The 15,240-nt window shown below is 45.7% G+C and overlaps 1 protein-coding gene across 4 annotated transcripts in view; it reads right to left on the bottom strand.

Moving 5' to 3' along the window:
- The window catches only part of TMEM132B (transmembrane protein 132B), a 507,362-nt gene that overhangs the window by 244,407 nt on the left and 247,715 nt on the right, over nt 1-15,240 (bottom strand). For all 4 annotated transcript variants that reach the window (XM_055358386.1, XM_063694489.1, XM_019039332.2 and 1 more), the window contains one exon: nt 749-895. In XM_055358386.1, the coding sequence (XP_055214361.1) occupies nt 749-895 (147 nt within the window). The remainder of the gene's footprint in view (nt 1-748; nt 896-15,240) is intronic.

Below are 15,240 nucleotides of genomic sequence, written 5' to 3'. Positions count from 1 at the left end.
GAGTCCGAGCCCCCTCCTGGGAGAAATAGGAGCCAGAGGTTTTAAAACAGGAGGCTGCATGTCCAGCAAAGCTTGTTAGCCCTCCCAGTGAAGCAATCTCATAGAAGACTGGGTGTTTAATGAAACAAGAAGAAAACAGAGGCAATGAGACTGTGTAGGGAAGGCGGCTGCAACACAGGTCAGAGTTCTTTCTACCTGCCAGATGTCCTGATGTGAGGTGACACATGATCACCTCTCTCTGGGTCCCAGGTGAATTCAGCTTTGTAAAGCCCAAGGCTGGTGTCTGAACGAGAGAAGACAGGCTGCCTTCCAGCAATGCCAAGTTCATTCAAATTAAGATTCTGAGGCCATGTGCCAATTCCCAAGTGTGATATCAGCAAAATAACTATATTTAAGCACTAAGGGACGAATGCCCAATAGCTAAAGCTACCCTCGGCTTGCTCATTACTAAGTATATTTTCCCCTTGCCTCTTAAATAATTTTTATTTCCCCCATTTCCTTCTTCAACTCGTCACTGCAAACAATAACTATAGTAATAATAAAGATAAAAATTTAAAACGCGGTTACCAAACCCGACGCTGTGATAAATGTGAACTCTGGTGATTTTTGAGACTGCCGACCTCAAAAATCATTTCTCATTAAACGCAGAGGCATCGCTTTATCCACACGCACATTATTTTGCTATCAGCTCTGGCAGCCACTCCCCTCCTCCCCACTACAGAGGTGCCTTGCGGATCTCCACGCTTACCTGCTCTGTGTGTCCGGGCGATGGCCCATGCAGGTGAGGGTGGCCGACGTCTGAGTGCTGCCATTATCAATTTCCTCCTGTACTGCCCATTGGTCCTCACTGCTGACTCTCACTGCCGTTATCTTCACACCTGCTGCCGCCTTAATTCTGTGGGGTGGGAAAACAACGATATTATATATAATAAAACCATTTTAGTTTGAAACAGGTAGTAAAAGATGGCACGAGAGCAGATCACTGGGAAAGCATCTGTAACATCGCCCCCTTCCTCTGGGAGATGTGGGGGAGAGTGGTGGCAAGTGGCTTTCCTTTAAAAACTAAGTGTCTTGTAATTTTTACAAGTGCCTGGAAGTAGGAGCCCCAGCTTTTGCCATGTGCGTTAATTTTCTGTTTAATCAGTGTGCTGGGAACCAGATCACTTGCTGCTCCAGGGATCCCAGCATGATGCAAATGAGACAGATGCCTCGGGGCAGAAGAGATGGATCTGCAAGGCCTGTTCTTCACCTGGAGATGGAGAAGAGTCTTTAAGATGTGGGGCAGGTTGTGCAAGGCCAGAAGATCGCACAGCCCAGGGGATGGAAGAGGAGGCCATTGCACTGGGCACTCTGGGAGCAGGAATGGACGGGAGCACCCAGTCCTCAGGTGTTTGAAGAACAAACGTGGCATTCAGGCAGGATAACGGGGCCAGGTGCTGTCTGGTACAATGTTCACAGAACACGGTTCCACCAGGAAGAATCAAGGACCCAGGTGTGTTGCCATTGAGAAAAGGCCAAGGAGAGTTCACAGTCTGGGTTTCTTTCTTTTCGTACACTGCTCCTGAAATGATCCTCACGTTGCTACTAACCAGAAAACATCTCCTCTATAACAGTGGGGAGTCCACAGACAACATCCATGTTCTCCCAGGGCAACCTGGGGACTTGGCCCAATGCTGTGTATGCATCTCGAGGGTCACCAGGATGAAGGCAGGCCGTGGGGTGCCCACTGCTTACTATGCCTTAACTGAACATAGGTATCACCACAAGGGCCCACTGGGACTTCTGGGGATGTAAACTAATGCTGCGAACTAATGCTGCAGAGGTCAGTGCAGGCTGGGCTGGGAAGGTGACCAGCTCCTCTCTGCTTCCCAGAAGCCTGTGGACCCACAAGAAAGGCCCAGTGAGGCCCTGGGCACCCTCTCCCATGAACAAAAAAGGGATACCAAAGGCAGCCAAATATTATGTGGAGGAGTTAGAGGAGTGTCAGCAAAGACAGGTGCATTATGCCAGACATCCCAGCACCACCAAGAAAAGATTGATGGGAAGCAAAGATTCCCTCCAAGATTAATTAATCAAATCCACACATAGCAGCAGGTCTACGACACTATTTAAAAACAAGTGAATGAAAGCAAAAAGACAACCTACAGAATGGGAGAAAATATATGCAAATTGTCTATCTGATAAGGGCCTAGCATTCAGCGTATATAAAGTATTCCTACAAAATCAACAACAAAAGCAAATAACATAATTAAAAACTTGGCAAAGGTCTTGACTAGACGTTTCTCCAAAGTTATATAAGTGGCCAATAAACACATGAAAATACCCTCAACAACATCATTAGTCATCAGGGAAATGCAAATCCAAACCACAATGACATACCACTTCATACCCATTGGGATGGCTGAAATAAAAAAGACAGATACTAAGTGCTGGTGAGGATGTAGAGAAATTGGAACCCTCATACACTGCTCTAGGGAACGTAAAGTGGTACAACCACTGTGCAAAACAGTTTTCCAGTTTCTCCAAAAGTTAAACATAGAATTATCATATGGTCTAGCAATTCCACTCCTAGGTATATACCTAAATGAATTGAAAACAGGCACTCAAACAAATACTTGTACACTCACGTTCACAGCAGCACTGTGGGCAATACGTAAAAGACTGAAAGAACTCAAATGCCCATCTATGATGGAGGGATAAATAAAATGTGGTCTATCCATATGACGGAATATTATTCAGCCATAAAAAGGGATGAAGTTCTGACACATGCTACGTGATGAACCTCGATAACGTGATGCTGAGTGAAAGAAGCCAGACACAAAAGGCCACATAATATATGACTGCATTCAGATGAAACATTCAGAAGGTAAATCCATAGAGACAGAAAGTAGACTGGTGGTTTCCAGGGACTGGGGAAAAGTGAGGATGGGGGAAATGGGGAGTAGCTGCCTAGCTAACGGGTACTCAGTTTCCTTTTGGGATGACGACAGTGTTTTGGAAGTAAACAAAGATGGTGGCCCAACAGCACTGTGAATGTACTAAATGTCAGGGAAATGGCTAATTTTATGTGATGTAAATTTTACCTCAGTACAAAAAAGAAAATGGGGGAAAAAAAACCACAGGTGAAAAATGACCCCTCCCAGGAGTGACTGAAACTTTAAAAAAATAGAATGTATCAAAATCAAATCAAAACACCTATAAGACCCAAGGAAGGCAGCCTCTCATGGTAGAGTTCAAGCAGGAGAGAGAGTCTCAAACCTGAGGAAAGCCCCAACTGTACCACCCACCGTAAGGAACCTTAAGGGTAGAATTAGGAGATTCAAATGTCTGCATATCTCATTAAAGAAAATGAAATGTTTCTGCCTCCCTTTCTCCCCTTCCTGTAGGTCTTTACACAGACTCCAAGACATCCTTCTGCTTGCTCTTGCACACCCCAAAAAGTCACTGCAATGCCCACAATTCCCGGAGACTCAGATGCCATGCCTTGCCTTGACTTGATCATTCTTCCGCTGAATTCTGGGGTCCAAATCTGCTACTTTCACAAAGCTTTCTTTCTTGCCGTCATGATGTTCCAGGAATTAATTTATGCAAACCACAAATAGAGGCATCCTGTTCTGTCCCTGCCCCCAGCCATCCCATCTTGTTGCCAAAGGGGCAAACTGCAGAGAATGTTCCAGAGCCATATCTAGAGAAACAGGGTCCCTTCCGCTGTCCACACACCGCCTCCTTCCTATCGGTACTTGCTACCATAATAGCTTTTCTCACTCTCCCACAGAGTTCTTTCACCAAGCAGCCATGTGGCCAGGCCTGTCACCGTTGTTCTCAACATCCAGATGAACAAATCAGACCCTCCCACCCGATAGCGCGTGACCGGCTGAAGGTCACACAGCTGGTTCTGGCAGAGCCAGGATTCGAAACCAGATCCCCTCACTCCAAACCCCACTCCTTTCCCTCCTGCACTGGCCCATTAACAGATGATTTCTTTTATGACCCACATTGCATCATTTATTGCCTGACAAATGCCTCAGTAGTTAAGTCTGGGGACAATAATGTCTCACACTTTAGCTCCTTAATTGAGCCCTCATTGCCAGGCCTCTCTCCCTTCAGTCTTGGAGATACAACACGTACCCACTGAGGGATCTTCTGTGAGATTTTTGTTCCTTCTTTTATTCTGACCCAAAACTAAGACACAGGTCCCCTCGTCCTCAGGGGCTTCCTCATTCATCAGCTCTGAATTGATTCATGGGACTCCGTGCACAATGCTTCTTCCATTGGGGCTTCTGGCCTCTGGTTTATCCCGACAGAGACTCTCACAGTGGGCAAACGCTTCCTCAGTCCGAGAAGCAGAGGGTCCAGTGCGGGGAGACAGTCCAAATCTTCCATAGAGCATTTCCTAGCACGGGGGTTGCCCTGACAGGGGCTGAGGAAACACAGTGCTTGCTGGTCCTAAACAGGTCCAGGGGACCCAAGGAAGGCAGGGAGGGAGGACTTGAGACAAGTTGACCATTAGCCAACAAATGTCAACATTTTGAAATATTTTGTCAACCAGCACAGCCTTCCCAGCACCTGCAGGCTGCACATCAGGACCATCGGACTGCTTCCCCTTAGTGAAGTTATTACATTTGAAGACAAGCAGAGGAAAGACCAAGGTGGCCCCTCTGGGTTGCCGTCTGGGTGGGATGATCGGCCCCATGACACCACAAATGCGTTTCTAGCTAACTGCTGCTAAGCTCTCAAGACAGCAACCAACCCTTTACTTTCCCCCGGTCAACTGGAGCCCAGATGACAGCCCATCCTAGCAGCCAACCATTTACTTTCCTTCCCAGAGGCAGGGGACCCCTCACGCATACCCTAGAGGTTTGGCCAACTGGGCATCTCCAGTTTTTATTTTTGTTTGGTTTTCTTACTATTATTATACTTTAAGTTCTGGGGTACATGTGCTGAACGTGCAGGTTTGTTACATAGGTATACCCATGCCATGGTGGTTTGCTGCACCCATCAACCTGTCATCTACATTAGGTATTTCTCCTAATGCTCTCCCTCCCCTAGGCCCCCCCACCCTCTGACAGGCCCCAATGTGTGATGTTCCCCTCCCTGTGCCCATGTATTCACATTGTTCATCTCCCACTTATGAGTGAGAACATGCGGTGTTTGGTTTTCTGCTCTTGTGTGGGCATCTCTGTTTTGTCCCCTGTCTCAGTTTCACTCCCTGACCACTCCACTCCACTGTCCACAGCCAAGCACCCCACTTGGCATTGAGGCTCGGGACACAATTATTTTTCTCGCTCGCCTCAGTCTTCCCACCCCTCTTAGGAGTGTTGCCCCCCCTCAATCAGCTCCTGTGCACACCACAAGCACTGCTGCCGGATGCCTCCTCACGGGAGAGGGCTCCTCGGGTTCCAGTAGCTTCCAGGATCACAGTGAAGCCACACCCAAGAGGGTCCCTTGCTGCATTTGCAATTTGGAAAATAACGGGATCCATAAATTCCAGTGTGGTTGATTTCCAGGACACGAGGAAGTCTCCAGAAACCAGATGCCTATCTCAGTCCCTCTTCCCTTGTGGCTGGCTCGGCAGGCATTCTAGGGCCCAGCAACTCTCCAAAGAGTGGACTTTCAAGCTGCAAAAGTGCCCTCAAAACTGCAGTAAAGGCAGCAGGCTTCTACACATACTGAGGAGAGTACCTGTGAGCACATAAGTCCCAAGGTAATTCTCTCCGTAACAGCTGAAGCCAAGACAGGGTTGATGTACTCCAGGACTGTCTTTGTCTTGACTTTTCAATTATTATTATTATTAGTTATCATTATCACTATTATTATTAACAATCCACTCTGGTGTATCCCCTTGTGCAGTACAAAAGTCAAAACACTTACTCAGCAGAATGGCTAAACTGAAAAGAGAGAAAAAAGCAAATGGTGGCGTGGTCATGGAGTGACTGGGACTCGTGAACATTGCTGGAATGAATGTAATTTGGTTCAACCTCTTTGGAAAGCTATTTGGTGATAACTACAAAGCCTGAATTTCCGTAGACCCTGTAACAGCATTGCCACTCCTCGGTTTATGCCCAACAGAAACACATGCACCTGTTCCCCAAGACACACATACAAGAAAGTGCACGACAACCCTGCCATCAGCCCAAAATGGAAACAACCCAAAATGCTCATTGCCTTAATCTGTTCGGGACAGTCTAACAGAATACCACAAACTTGGAGGCTTATAAACAACAGAAATTTATTTCTCACAGTTCTGGAGGCTGAAGTCCAAGAGCAAGATGTCAGCAGTTTCAGTGCCGGGTGAGAGCTTGCTTTTTTATAGATGGGGCTGTCATGCTGTGTCCTCGCACGGTGGAAGGGGTGACAGAGCACCCTCAAACCTCTTTTATAAGGGCATTAATCCCATTCCTTTAGGGAGACGACCTAATCTCCCAAAAGGCCCCACCTCCTAATAACACTGCCTTGGAGATAAGAATTTCAACATGCGAATTTGTGGGGGATACAGACGTTCAGACCCTAGCACCCATTGACAACGGAACTGGTAAAGCATAACATCTCACAGTGGAACACTATACAGCAGTAACGAGGAAGCAGCCTATCACCACATAACAACACAGTGACCCTCCAAATACACAGCTGAGTGGAAGAAGCCAGGTACCAAAAGCGCGCACTGTGCAATTCCGTTCGTGGAAAGTCAGAAGCAGGCACACAGATCTCCGAGGTGAAAGCCTGCACAGTGGCTGCCCTGTGATGGAGGCAGTCACTGAGTGGTGTCCTGCTGGGCTTCTGGGGACCCTGCCATGCTCTGTCTCTCCTTCTGCATGCCGATTACTTGGTGGTTGTGAGAACTCATCAGTCTGTGCTCGCTTATGTGGACTCTTCTGCATGTAGGTTACAGTTCAATATGAAGTTCAAAACAAAGCAAGTGCATTGTAACAGGGATGTAAGTCAGAGCCAGGAGGACATGGTGGCTCCACCACTGCCCACGTTCACTGGGTGGTCTCCAGGTGAACCCAAATGCCACCACCCCAAATACATAGAGGCGTTTCTCCCCCAGACCTCCACCAGGTGTCCATGGTCCCTTTGGCTCTGAGCGACAAGAGTGACCTGAGCTTTGGCCTTGTCTGTGGTGGAGGACTGGATGCTGGAAAGAGTCTGAGTCCAGATGAGCATCCCTCCTGGTTGGACCAGGGAGAGAGACATTCTAGCTGCTGTAGATAAGTCAAAAGAAAGCCAACTGGACTCCAGGCCAGCCTCTACCCAGCAGGGACGGACAGACAGGGCACGGGGTCACACCTTCTCCATCTCACTCCCCATATGTCTTTCCCAGCCCATAGCATCTACCACCTAGCTGGGCAAAAGGAAACCTGCTCTGTGAGTACACACCTGCATCTTTCTGTCTTCTACTTAGACCAGACACTTTTGAACTAAATACTCAACTCTACAGGGTTTTGGGTTTGTTTGGTTGTCTACATAGTGGGTGTGCAGTAAAGGATTAACTTTGCCTGAAGAGAGGTCTGGCCTTTGCCTTCACCTCCTGAGAACTAACTTTTAAGCCTTTGGAATTTCTTGCCTGATAAGAGTGTCTTTGTTTACCTGGGGTCTTGGGCCATGCCAGATAATCTGTGCTTCAATATGATTTATGGTAGGGAGGCTTGGGCCACATGGGATCTGCTTGACCACTGGAGGGACTGGAGAGTCAGCCATGTCTATGTGACCAAGTTCCAAAAACAACTCTGGACACCAAGCTTGGGTGAGCTCCCCCAGTTGGCAGCACTCTTGCCTATGGTTGCACATCAGCTCTGGGAGAAGCAAATGCTGTCCATACGACTCCACTGGGAAAGGTCAACTGGGAGCTTGCCCTGGACCTCTACTGGATCCTACTCTATGCACCTCTTCCCTTGGCTGAACTCAGTTTGTATCCTTTCACTAGAATAAACAATATTTATAAGTACGACAGCATTTCTGAGTTCTTTGAGTCCTTCTAGAAAATTACTGAACCTGAGGGTGGTCTTGGGGACCCTCCAGACTTGCAGATGGCATCAGAAGTGAGGGTGGTCTTGAGACCTTCCCAGCTTTCCAGTGGGTGGGTCAAGTCTTTCACTGTCTGCCATGGGCGGGGGTTGGAGAAGAAAGTGTTCAATTAGAACTCACGCCATCAAGGCTGTGAAATATTTTTATACCCCATATCATCCACCCAGTCCTCCAGCGTTTAAAGAGGATTTCTTGAGTTTAAGGTACTACGCATGAAGCACTTGGAAATGCAAAGAGGAGCATGGCTCAGTCCAGACCAGTGAGTCTCAGATGGTTTTGGCCACAGACTGAGACTGTGGCTCACCTTTCCCCAGTACCCATTTCACAGTAGAAAAAGAACTTGTTCACAAATGCTGAAATGTCTCAAGCCCCTTCTGGAAGCCAGGCACTGTCCTCCGCCTTGCACTGCTAATACACAGATGCCTCGTGCAACCCCGCAGGGGTAGTATCGCTTCTGCTTCCATTTTCCACATGAGGAAACTTGATGAGCATCACTAGACAGGCAAATTGTGTGGGTATGACCAGGGAAGGGAAGTTTTGCATTCTGCTTTAGCCAGAGGAGATAAAGAAGATTCCTGTTTGGACAGTAAAAGGTACTCACAGTCTACTGGAAATTCACTAGCAAAAAGATCTAGTTAAGCATGTCTACTAACGTTTGAGTTAACCAAACAGCCCACAATGGAAGAACTTAGTTCTTCATTAGTTCAGGAAACTGAACTAATAAATATTCCAAAAAAAAGCAAGGAAAGCTACAACCTGAATTCACAACCATCTGAAGACAATACTACCAAATGCCTTGATGATAATAAAGTGTCCTGTCCAAACTCTGATGGCAGCAAGATGCCAGCAGCCATGTGCATCCTAGCGCCACTCAGGAATATTTGTGGATTACAATAGCTGAGCTTTACTGAGGCCACTCCCCTGAGCCAGACACTTTCCCAAGGGCTTTGCATAAATTTTCTCGTGCTTTACCTGTATCAACATATTTAATCCTCTTTACAGCACTATGTGTAGGTCTCATTATCCTAGACTTACAAATGCGAAATCTGTGGCACCAAACAATTAAGGAACAGGCACAAAATCAGAAGGTGGAGGCAGGATGGAGTGTAGGGGTCCTCATTTCTGAGCCTGCCCGTCTGGCCACTATACCTGACCGGCACAGCACAGGTATTCACACCAGCCTGCCAGGTTCAGGTCCTGGCTTTGCCATTGACTCTTGCTGCAATACAGACTCCTCCTCTCTCAAATGATGAAAAAATAAGTGTCTATAAGGGGTTGAATAGTGTCCCCCAGGGATTCATATCCACCCAGAACCTCACAATGTGACCTTATTGAGCCACAGGGTCTTCATTGATGTAATTACTTAGGTATCTCAAGATGAGACCATCCTGGATTTAGGGTGGGCTGTAAATCCAATGAGTGGTGTCTTTATAAGAGACAGACAGGGAACCTGAGAAGGCAGCGATGTGAAGTCAGAGAGAGAGAGAGCTGGAGTTATGCTTCTATGGGCCAAGGAATATGAAGGACTGCCAGCAACAACCAGAAGGTAGGAGAAAAGCATGAGAAGGTTTCTCAACCCTACTGACATCTTGATTTTGGGCTCTGGCCTCCTAGAACTGTGAGAGAATAAATTTCTGTTGTTTTACACCATCGCGTTTGTGGCCATTTGCTGTGGCAGCCCCAGGAAGCTAACACAGTGGCCATCTCGTGAGGCTGCTGCAAGGGTTAAGTGAGCTAATACAATATAAAGTGCTGGCACAAACGGAGTGCTACAGGCGTGTTTATTATTATTATGTTACGCTGTATCTGTGAATCAAAGAAGGGAGTGAGACAGTCTGTCTAGGGAAACAGTGGCTTACATATAAACAAAATAAACTGACAAAATAAAAATAAATAAATTCTGACATCTTTGCTTTGGAGTGAAACACTGGGCATTCCTCCCTCCCTAGCAGAGCTGGATACACCCAGGAATGAACGTCAGGAAGGTGATGGAGAGAGAAGGATTAGGAGCAAGACTCCCAGAATTTAATTCCAGCTGCAAGACGGACTAGCTGTGAGGCCTTGGATAACCACTGAACTTCTGTGACTCAGTTTCCTTATCTGTAAAATGTGGATAATAACACTATCTACCTACAGTGTTGCTATTGTGAAGATTAAGTGAATTGGTGTATATTAAGTGCTTAGAAGAACACCTGGAACAAAGACGTGGATCAGCATTAGCTACTATTAATTTCCTAACAATGAACTACCATACGGTCTCCAGAGATCAGACACACAAGCATCTAAGCCTCCTACCTTGTGAGATGTCCTTTGGAACTACCCTAAGTCTCCAGCCAGGATTCTAAACACTTCTTCTCCAGAGATGATTTCCTGATCCTATTCCTCTTCCTTAGCAGAAAATTCCTCTAACATCTCTAGGCAAGGCAAATGTCTCCATTTGCCAGAGTAGATCCATTTATTTCATAAGGGGTGCTCTAGAGAACATCCAGCCCTCAATCCTTTGGGCCCAAAGGACATTGCTGTACACCTGACAAATTCTGGACATGTCATAGCAGTTGCAATTGATTTTTAAAAATCCAGTTCTGGTGCATGTCCATGAAAACGTCCAGAGATAGGGCCAAATTCAGATGCAACTCACTATAGAGGTTCAAATGTTACCTCCAGTTCCATTAGGCACTGGACCCTGTTCAGCTCTCATGCATGTGGGCTTTGTTCACCAATTCTTCTCATGGTCACAGTGTTGCTGCAGCAGCTCCAGATCTCACATCCTCATCCACAACAAAAAAGCAAAATTCTTTCCCTTAGATCAAAGATCCCAGAGCCAGGTTTTCATTGGCCAAATTAAACTGAGTGCTCAATCTTGAGCCAATCATTATGGCATCTAGCGTAGAGGGACAATGCTCATGGGCTTAGCTGGTCAACTAAGCTGGTCACTAAGGGTGAAGTTAACCCCCTCCTAATCACGTGGGAGAGGTTAGCAAGGAGTGGCTCCTGAAAGGAAATTCAAGTTACAACAGAACAAATGAATGCTGGGCATCAAAAACACAAACCTAAAACCAAACTATTGACATTTTCCTCTCTCTTAAACACAAGTTATACAATTGTTTCTAAATCCCAGTCCTCAGTCCAAATCCTTCCTAATTTTAGATTATCTTTGTTAGAACAATTTAAGCCCAGGAACATCTATGTCTTGAATATTCATTAAGTTTGTTTTAGAGAAATATCTTTAGGCTTAGTGATATTCTTAGCACTTGTTATTTAAAAACTACAATATCTAAAACTACATGGAAAAGATAAATGGTCTCACCACTGTAATGAGTTTGCGGGATTTGGGCTCTGAGCGTAGAAAAATATATGACCACAAGGTGGCAGTAGCATACAACGAGTTTTATTTGGGCAACGCTTTGACAGGTTTGCATGAAAGAAGCCCCTCACAGCATGAGACAGTCCAAAGGATGTGGCCTGAGGGGCCACCAGCCAGAGGGGAGGAGGGAAAGAACTCTGAAAGTAGAGGTAGATTCAAGACAGGGGCTCACATGTCTAGATAATGTCACTCAGCAGCTCAGTGGGGAGTCTCTGGGTCAGAAAGCTCTAAAGGGCAGTTGCAGCTTGAGTTCTTTTATAGCTAAAAGGTTTATCTTATTTACAACTAACAGACACTGGACTCAGTTTTGCAGGGTATGCAAAACAGGCAGGCTCCAAATGGCTAAAAATCTGTTTATTTGGGCTATGTTTAAAACAATTGGATGTGTAAAAATATGAATTTGGTGCCAGCAGGCTTTTGAACTAACAGGTCCCAGCCTGCTGTGAAGAAACAAACAACACAGGGGCCAATGAGCAGGAACCATTTTTATCTCACTTACATAATAACCAATTTCTGACATACAGAAAAAAAAATTATATGTATTTTCCATAGGTTCTTCATTACATAAACATTTGCTGTATGAATCCTTGAAATTATGGGATTACATACGGAAGGATAAATTGGCAGAACAAGAAACCACTTGTTGATAAATGGACTCTTCCAGATGTCAGTCCCTGCCCACACATGGCCCTTAGATGACAGCAGCATCTACCCCTGCCCACCACCTCAACATATCTGCCATCTTGATTGGTCAGATTCTGCTGACTGCCAACTATAAATACAATGCAAAAGCAATGCAAATCCATTGCAAAGTGCAATTGCATATCTTGTAATAGTAGAGGATGGACAAACGCATGCAAAACTATCGATAAAGAGAATGAAGCCAGGGTCTACAATCACCCTTCAAGATATATTTACCAGCCAGGCATGGTGATTCATGCCGGTAATCCCAACACTTTGAAAGCCCAAGGTGGGCAGGTCACCTGAGGTGAAGAGTTCAAGACCAGCCTGGCCCCTGTCTCTACTAAAAATACAAAAATTAGCCAGGCGTGGTGGTGGTTGCCTGTAATCCCACCTACTCCAGAGGCTGAGGCAGGAGAATTGCTTGAACCCGGGTGGTGGAGGTTGCAGTGAGCCAAGATCACGCCACTGCACTCCAGCCTGGGTGACAGAGCAAGATTCCATCTCAAATAGATATAGACAGACAGACAGATAGATAGATAGATAGATAGATAGATAGATAGATAGTAAGTAAACAAGTGAAGAGGAGAAAATCAGTGAGGACAATGGGTGCTTCAGAAGACAGCAGTTTCAATAGCCGAGTATCGTGAAGCTCTTGGGGAAACTGGGGAAGCCCTCAAATATTTCCGCTAAACGGATCCTTTTTGTGATCCTACTAGCAATGTCAAACATGAAATGAGAACTGCAATACTGTATAGTTATAGAAAACTGGAAGAAAAATGACAAATTATCAACATGCATTCTTTGTTCAAAGTGCACAGATCGGGAACTGCCAACCCCTAATTTTGTTTACTACAAGATAAAATAAACTTTTATTATAATCTTTATTTCATTTCTCAAGGAAGAAAAAAAATCCCAATCAAGTTTTTTCTCACTATTTTCTACGAAATTTTGGTTCCCAATTTTAGTCAATTAATTTTAATTAGCCAAAAATACTTAAAGAAAATTTCTCCATCACACCCTTCTAGCTTTGAATTGCAATGCTCATAAAAATGTATATTTATGTGTGTGAAAATATGCTAATATTGTATGTTGGTGGGGAACAGAACACTGGCTCCTCGTGGTTCCTAAAACGGCACATTCCTTCTCGTCTCTAAACCTTTCCACTTGCCATTCCCTCTGCCTGGAAGCCTCTCCCACAGACACCACCATGACTCATGCCCTAATCTCCTTCAGATCTGGACAAACGTCACCTCTCAGTGAAGTTTTCCTAGATCACCCAACCTACAATGGCAAATCCCTCTTATCCTCAACAACTTCTATCCCCGGTCTCCTGCTTTATTTTTCTCCTTAGCACTAAACCGTACCCAACATACACTTTGCTTCCCTTGTTTCTTGTCTGTCTCTCCCACTAGATATAAGCCCAAGGAGAGCAAAGATTCCGCAGTTTCTGTTTCCTGCATTATCCATAGTGCTGAGAACCATGCCTGGCAAATGGGAGGAGCTTAATCAATATTGGTCCAATGAAGGGTCTTTATCTAAGGTGTCATCCATCTCTGGATGTCCCATGAATATGAGACTTCAAGGGCTGAAGATGCTCAGTAAGAGACATCACCAAAAAATTCCAAGGGCAGGGAAGGGGGTGAAGCCATCAGAACCCTGTGGACCAGAGGCTCTCAAACTTTCAAGCATATCAGAATCACCTGTGCCACTTGTCATGGCACAGAGATTGGGACCCAACCTCTAGGGACTGTGCTGCTATAGGTCTGGGGGGCAGGACCCATAGTGCTGTTTTTTTAAACAAGTTGCCCTTCTGAAGCAGGGGGCCCTCAGAACACTCTGTGGGCAATACTGTTTGGGACACACCTCAGACATCACATTCTGCCGAGCAGAGTCATGCAAAAGAGGTTCAACACCCTTTCTGAGATACGCCCAGCCCTGGGGCACAGGAACATTTTCAGGCTGTGATTAAGGAAAACTGTAAAGATACTTTTAATTGGGGCTCTCCCACCAAACCACTTTCCCTGTGATAAATTAACCAAAGACAGAGATGCTTGCATCTCCCACTAAGCACCTGGAGGCTGGTAACGTCAGACTCTGCTGAGAGCTCCTTTCAACAGGTTACAGGGCATGGAAAAGAGAGTCCAAGGGATCCACAGAGGGCAGGAGCCTGGCCTGCCAAGATGACCATGGAGCAGGTGGGGTCTCCAGTCTTACATGCTCCTGTCCAGGGGGCTGGAAACCCAGATATTTTGGGCCTCTGAGTCAGAACAGGAGCCATCTTGATGGATAAACAGACAACTGGTGCTGGAAAAGCACATCCACCAGAGAGAAGTGCTGGAAATCATGAAACTCAGCTATGAGAACAGGACACCTGAAAGGGGATCTGCATGCCAGTGAGAACTTTCCCCAGGCAACACGTGCTGATTTCTAGAAGCTATTGCCACTCTCCCGTCTCATTGCTCAGTTTAATCTCTCGTCTAAGAAAGTCAAATACTAAGCAACTTATGTGTCTAGCTTTGGACAAATCAGAAATTTCACATTTTTACAAGAAAAAGAATGGTTTTAGTTATTTCAGTGCTTCTACTATAACAGCTGCCTTGATCTCATGTGTTACCTTTTGAGAGATGGCTAGGTATCAGCAACTGGGAGAGGTGATTTGTAGGCAATGGAGCCCATCAAAGCAAGAGAGAACTACAGATAAGAATAATCATCGCAGCTACAATTGTAGAAATGTCTGCTCCACCCCATCCAAGGCAGCTCTGAGTGTGAAAACAGCAGTAGGTTCATGTATGCAGGAAGCTCCATCCAGCCTGTGAAGCTGATCCGATCCTCAACCTGTTCACCTGTGCCTCAATGAGACAGTCATTATGTTGTTTCCCCAACCAAATGATAGCTTCTACAATGCAATATTTTCTTCCCAGACTCCAGCTTCATAGACGCTTAGCCAATCTCAAACCTCAACACCTTCCACAGCCAATATAACAGAGTAAGTTTACCCCAGAGCTGCCTGTTGGATCTTTCCTGTTCCATGCTAGCTGTATTAGTTTCCCAGAACTATTGTAACAAATTACCACAAACTGGTGACTCAAAACAAGAGAAACTTACACTCTCACAGTTCTGGAGGCCAGAAGTCTGAAATCAAGGTGTTGGTAGGGTGGGTTCCTTCT

This window comes from Gorilla gorilla, chromosome 10, assembly GCF_029281585.2.
Source record: "Gorilla gorilla gorilla isolate KB3781 chromosome 10, NHGRI_mGorGor1-v2.1_pri, whole genome shotgun sequence".
In the NCBI taxonomy this organism is placed as follows: Eukaryota; Metazoa; Chordata; class Mammalia; order Primates; family Hominidae; genus Gorilla; species Gorilla gorilla.
This window is presented reverse-complemented; position numbering and strand designations above follow the sequence as displayed.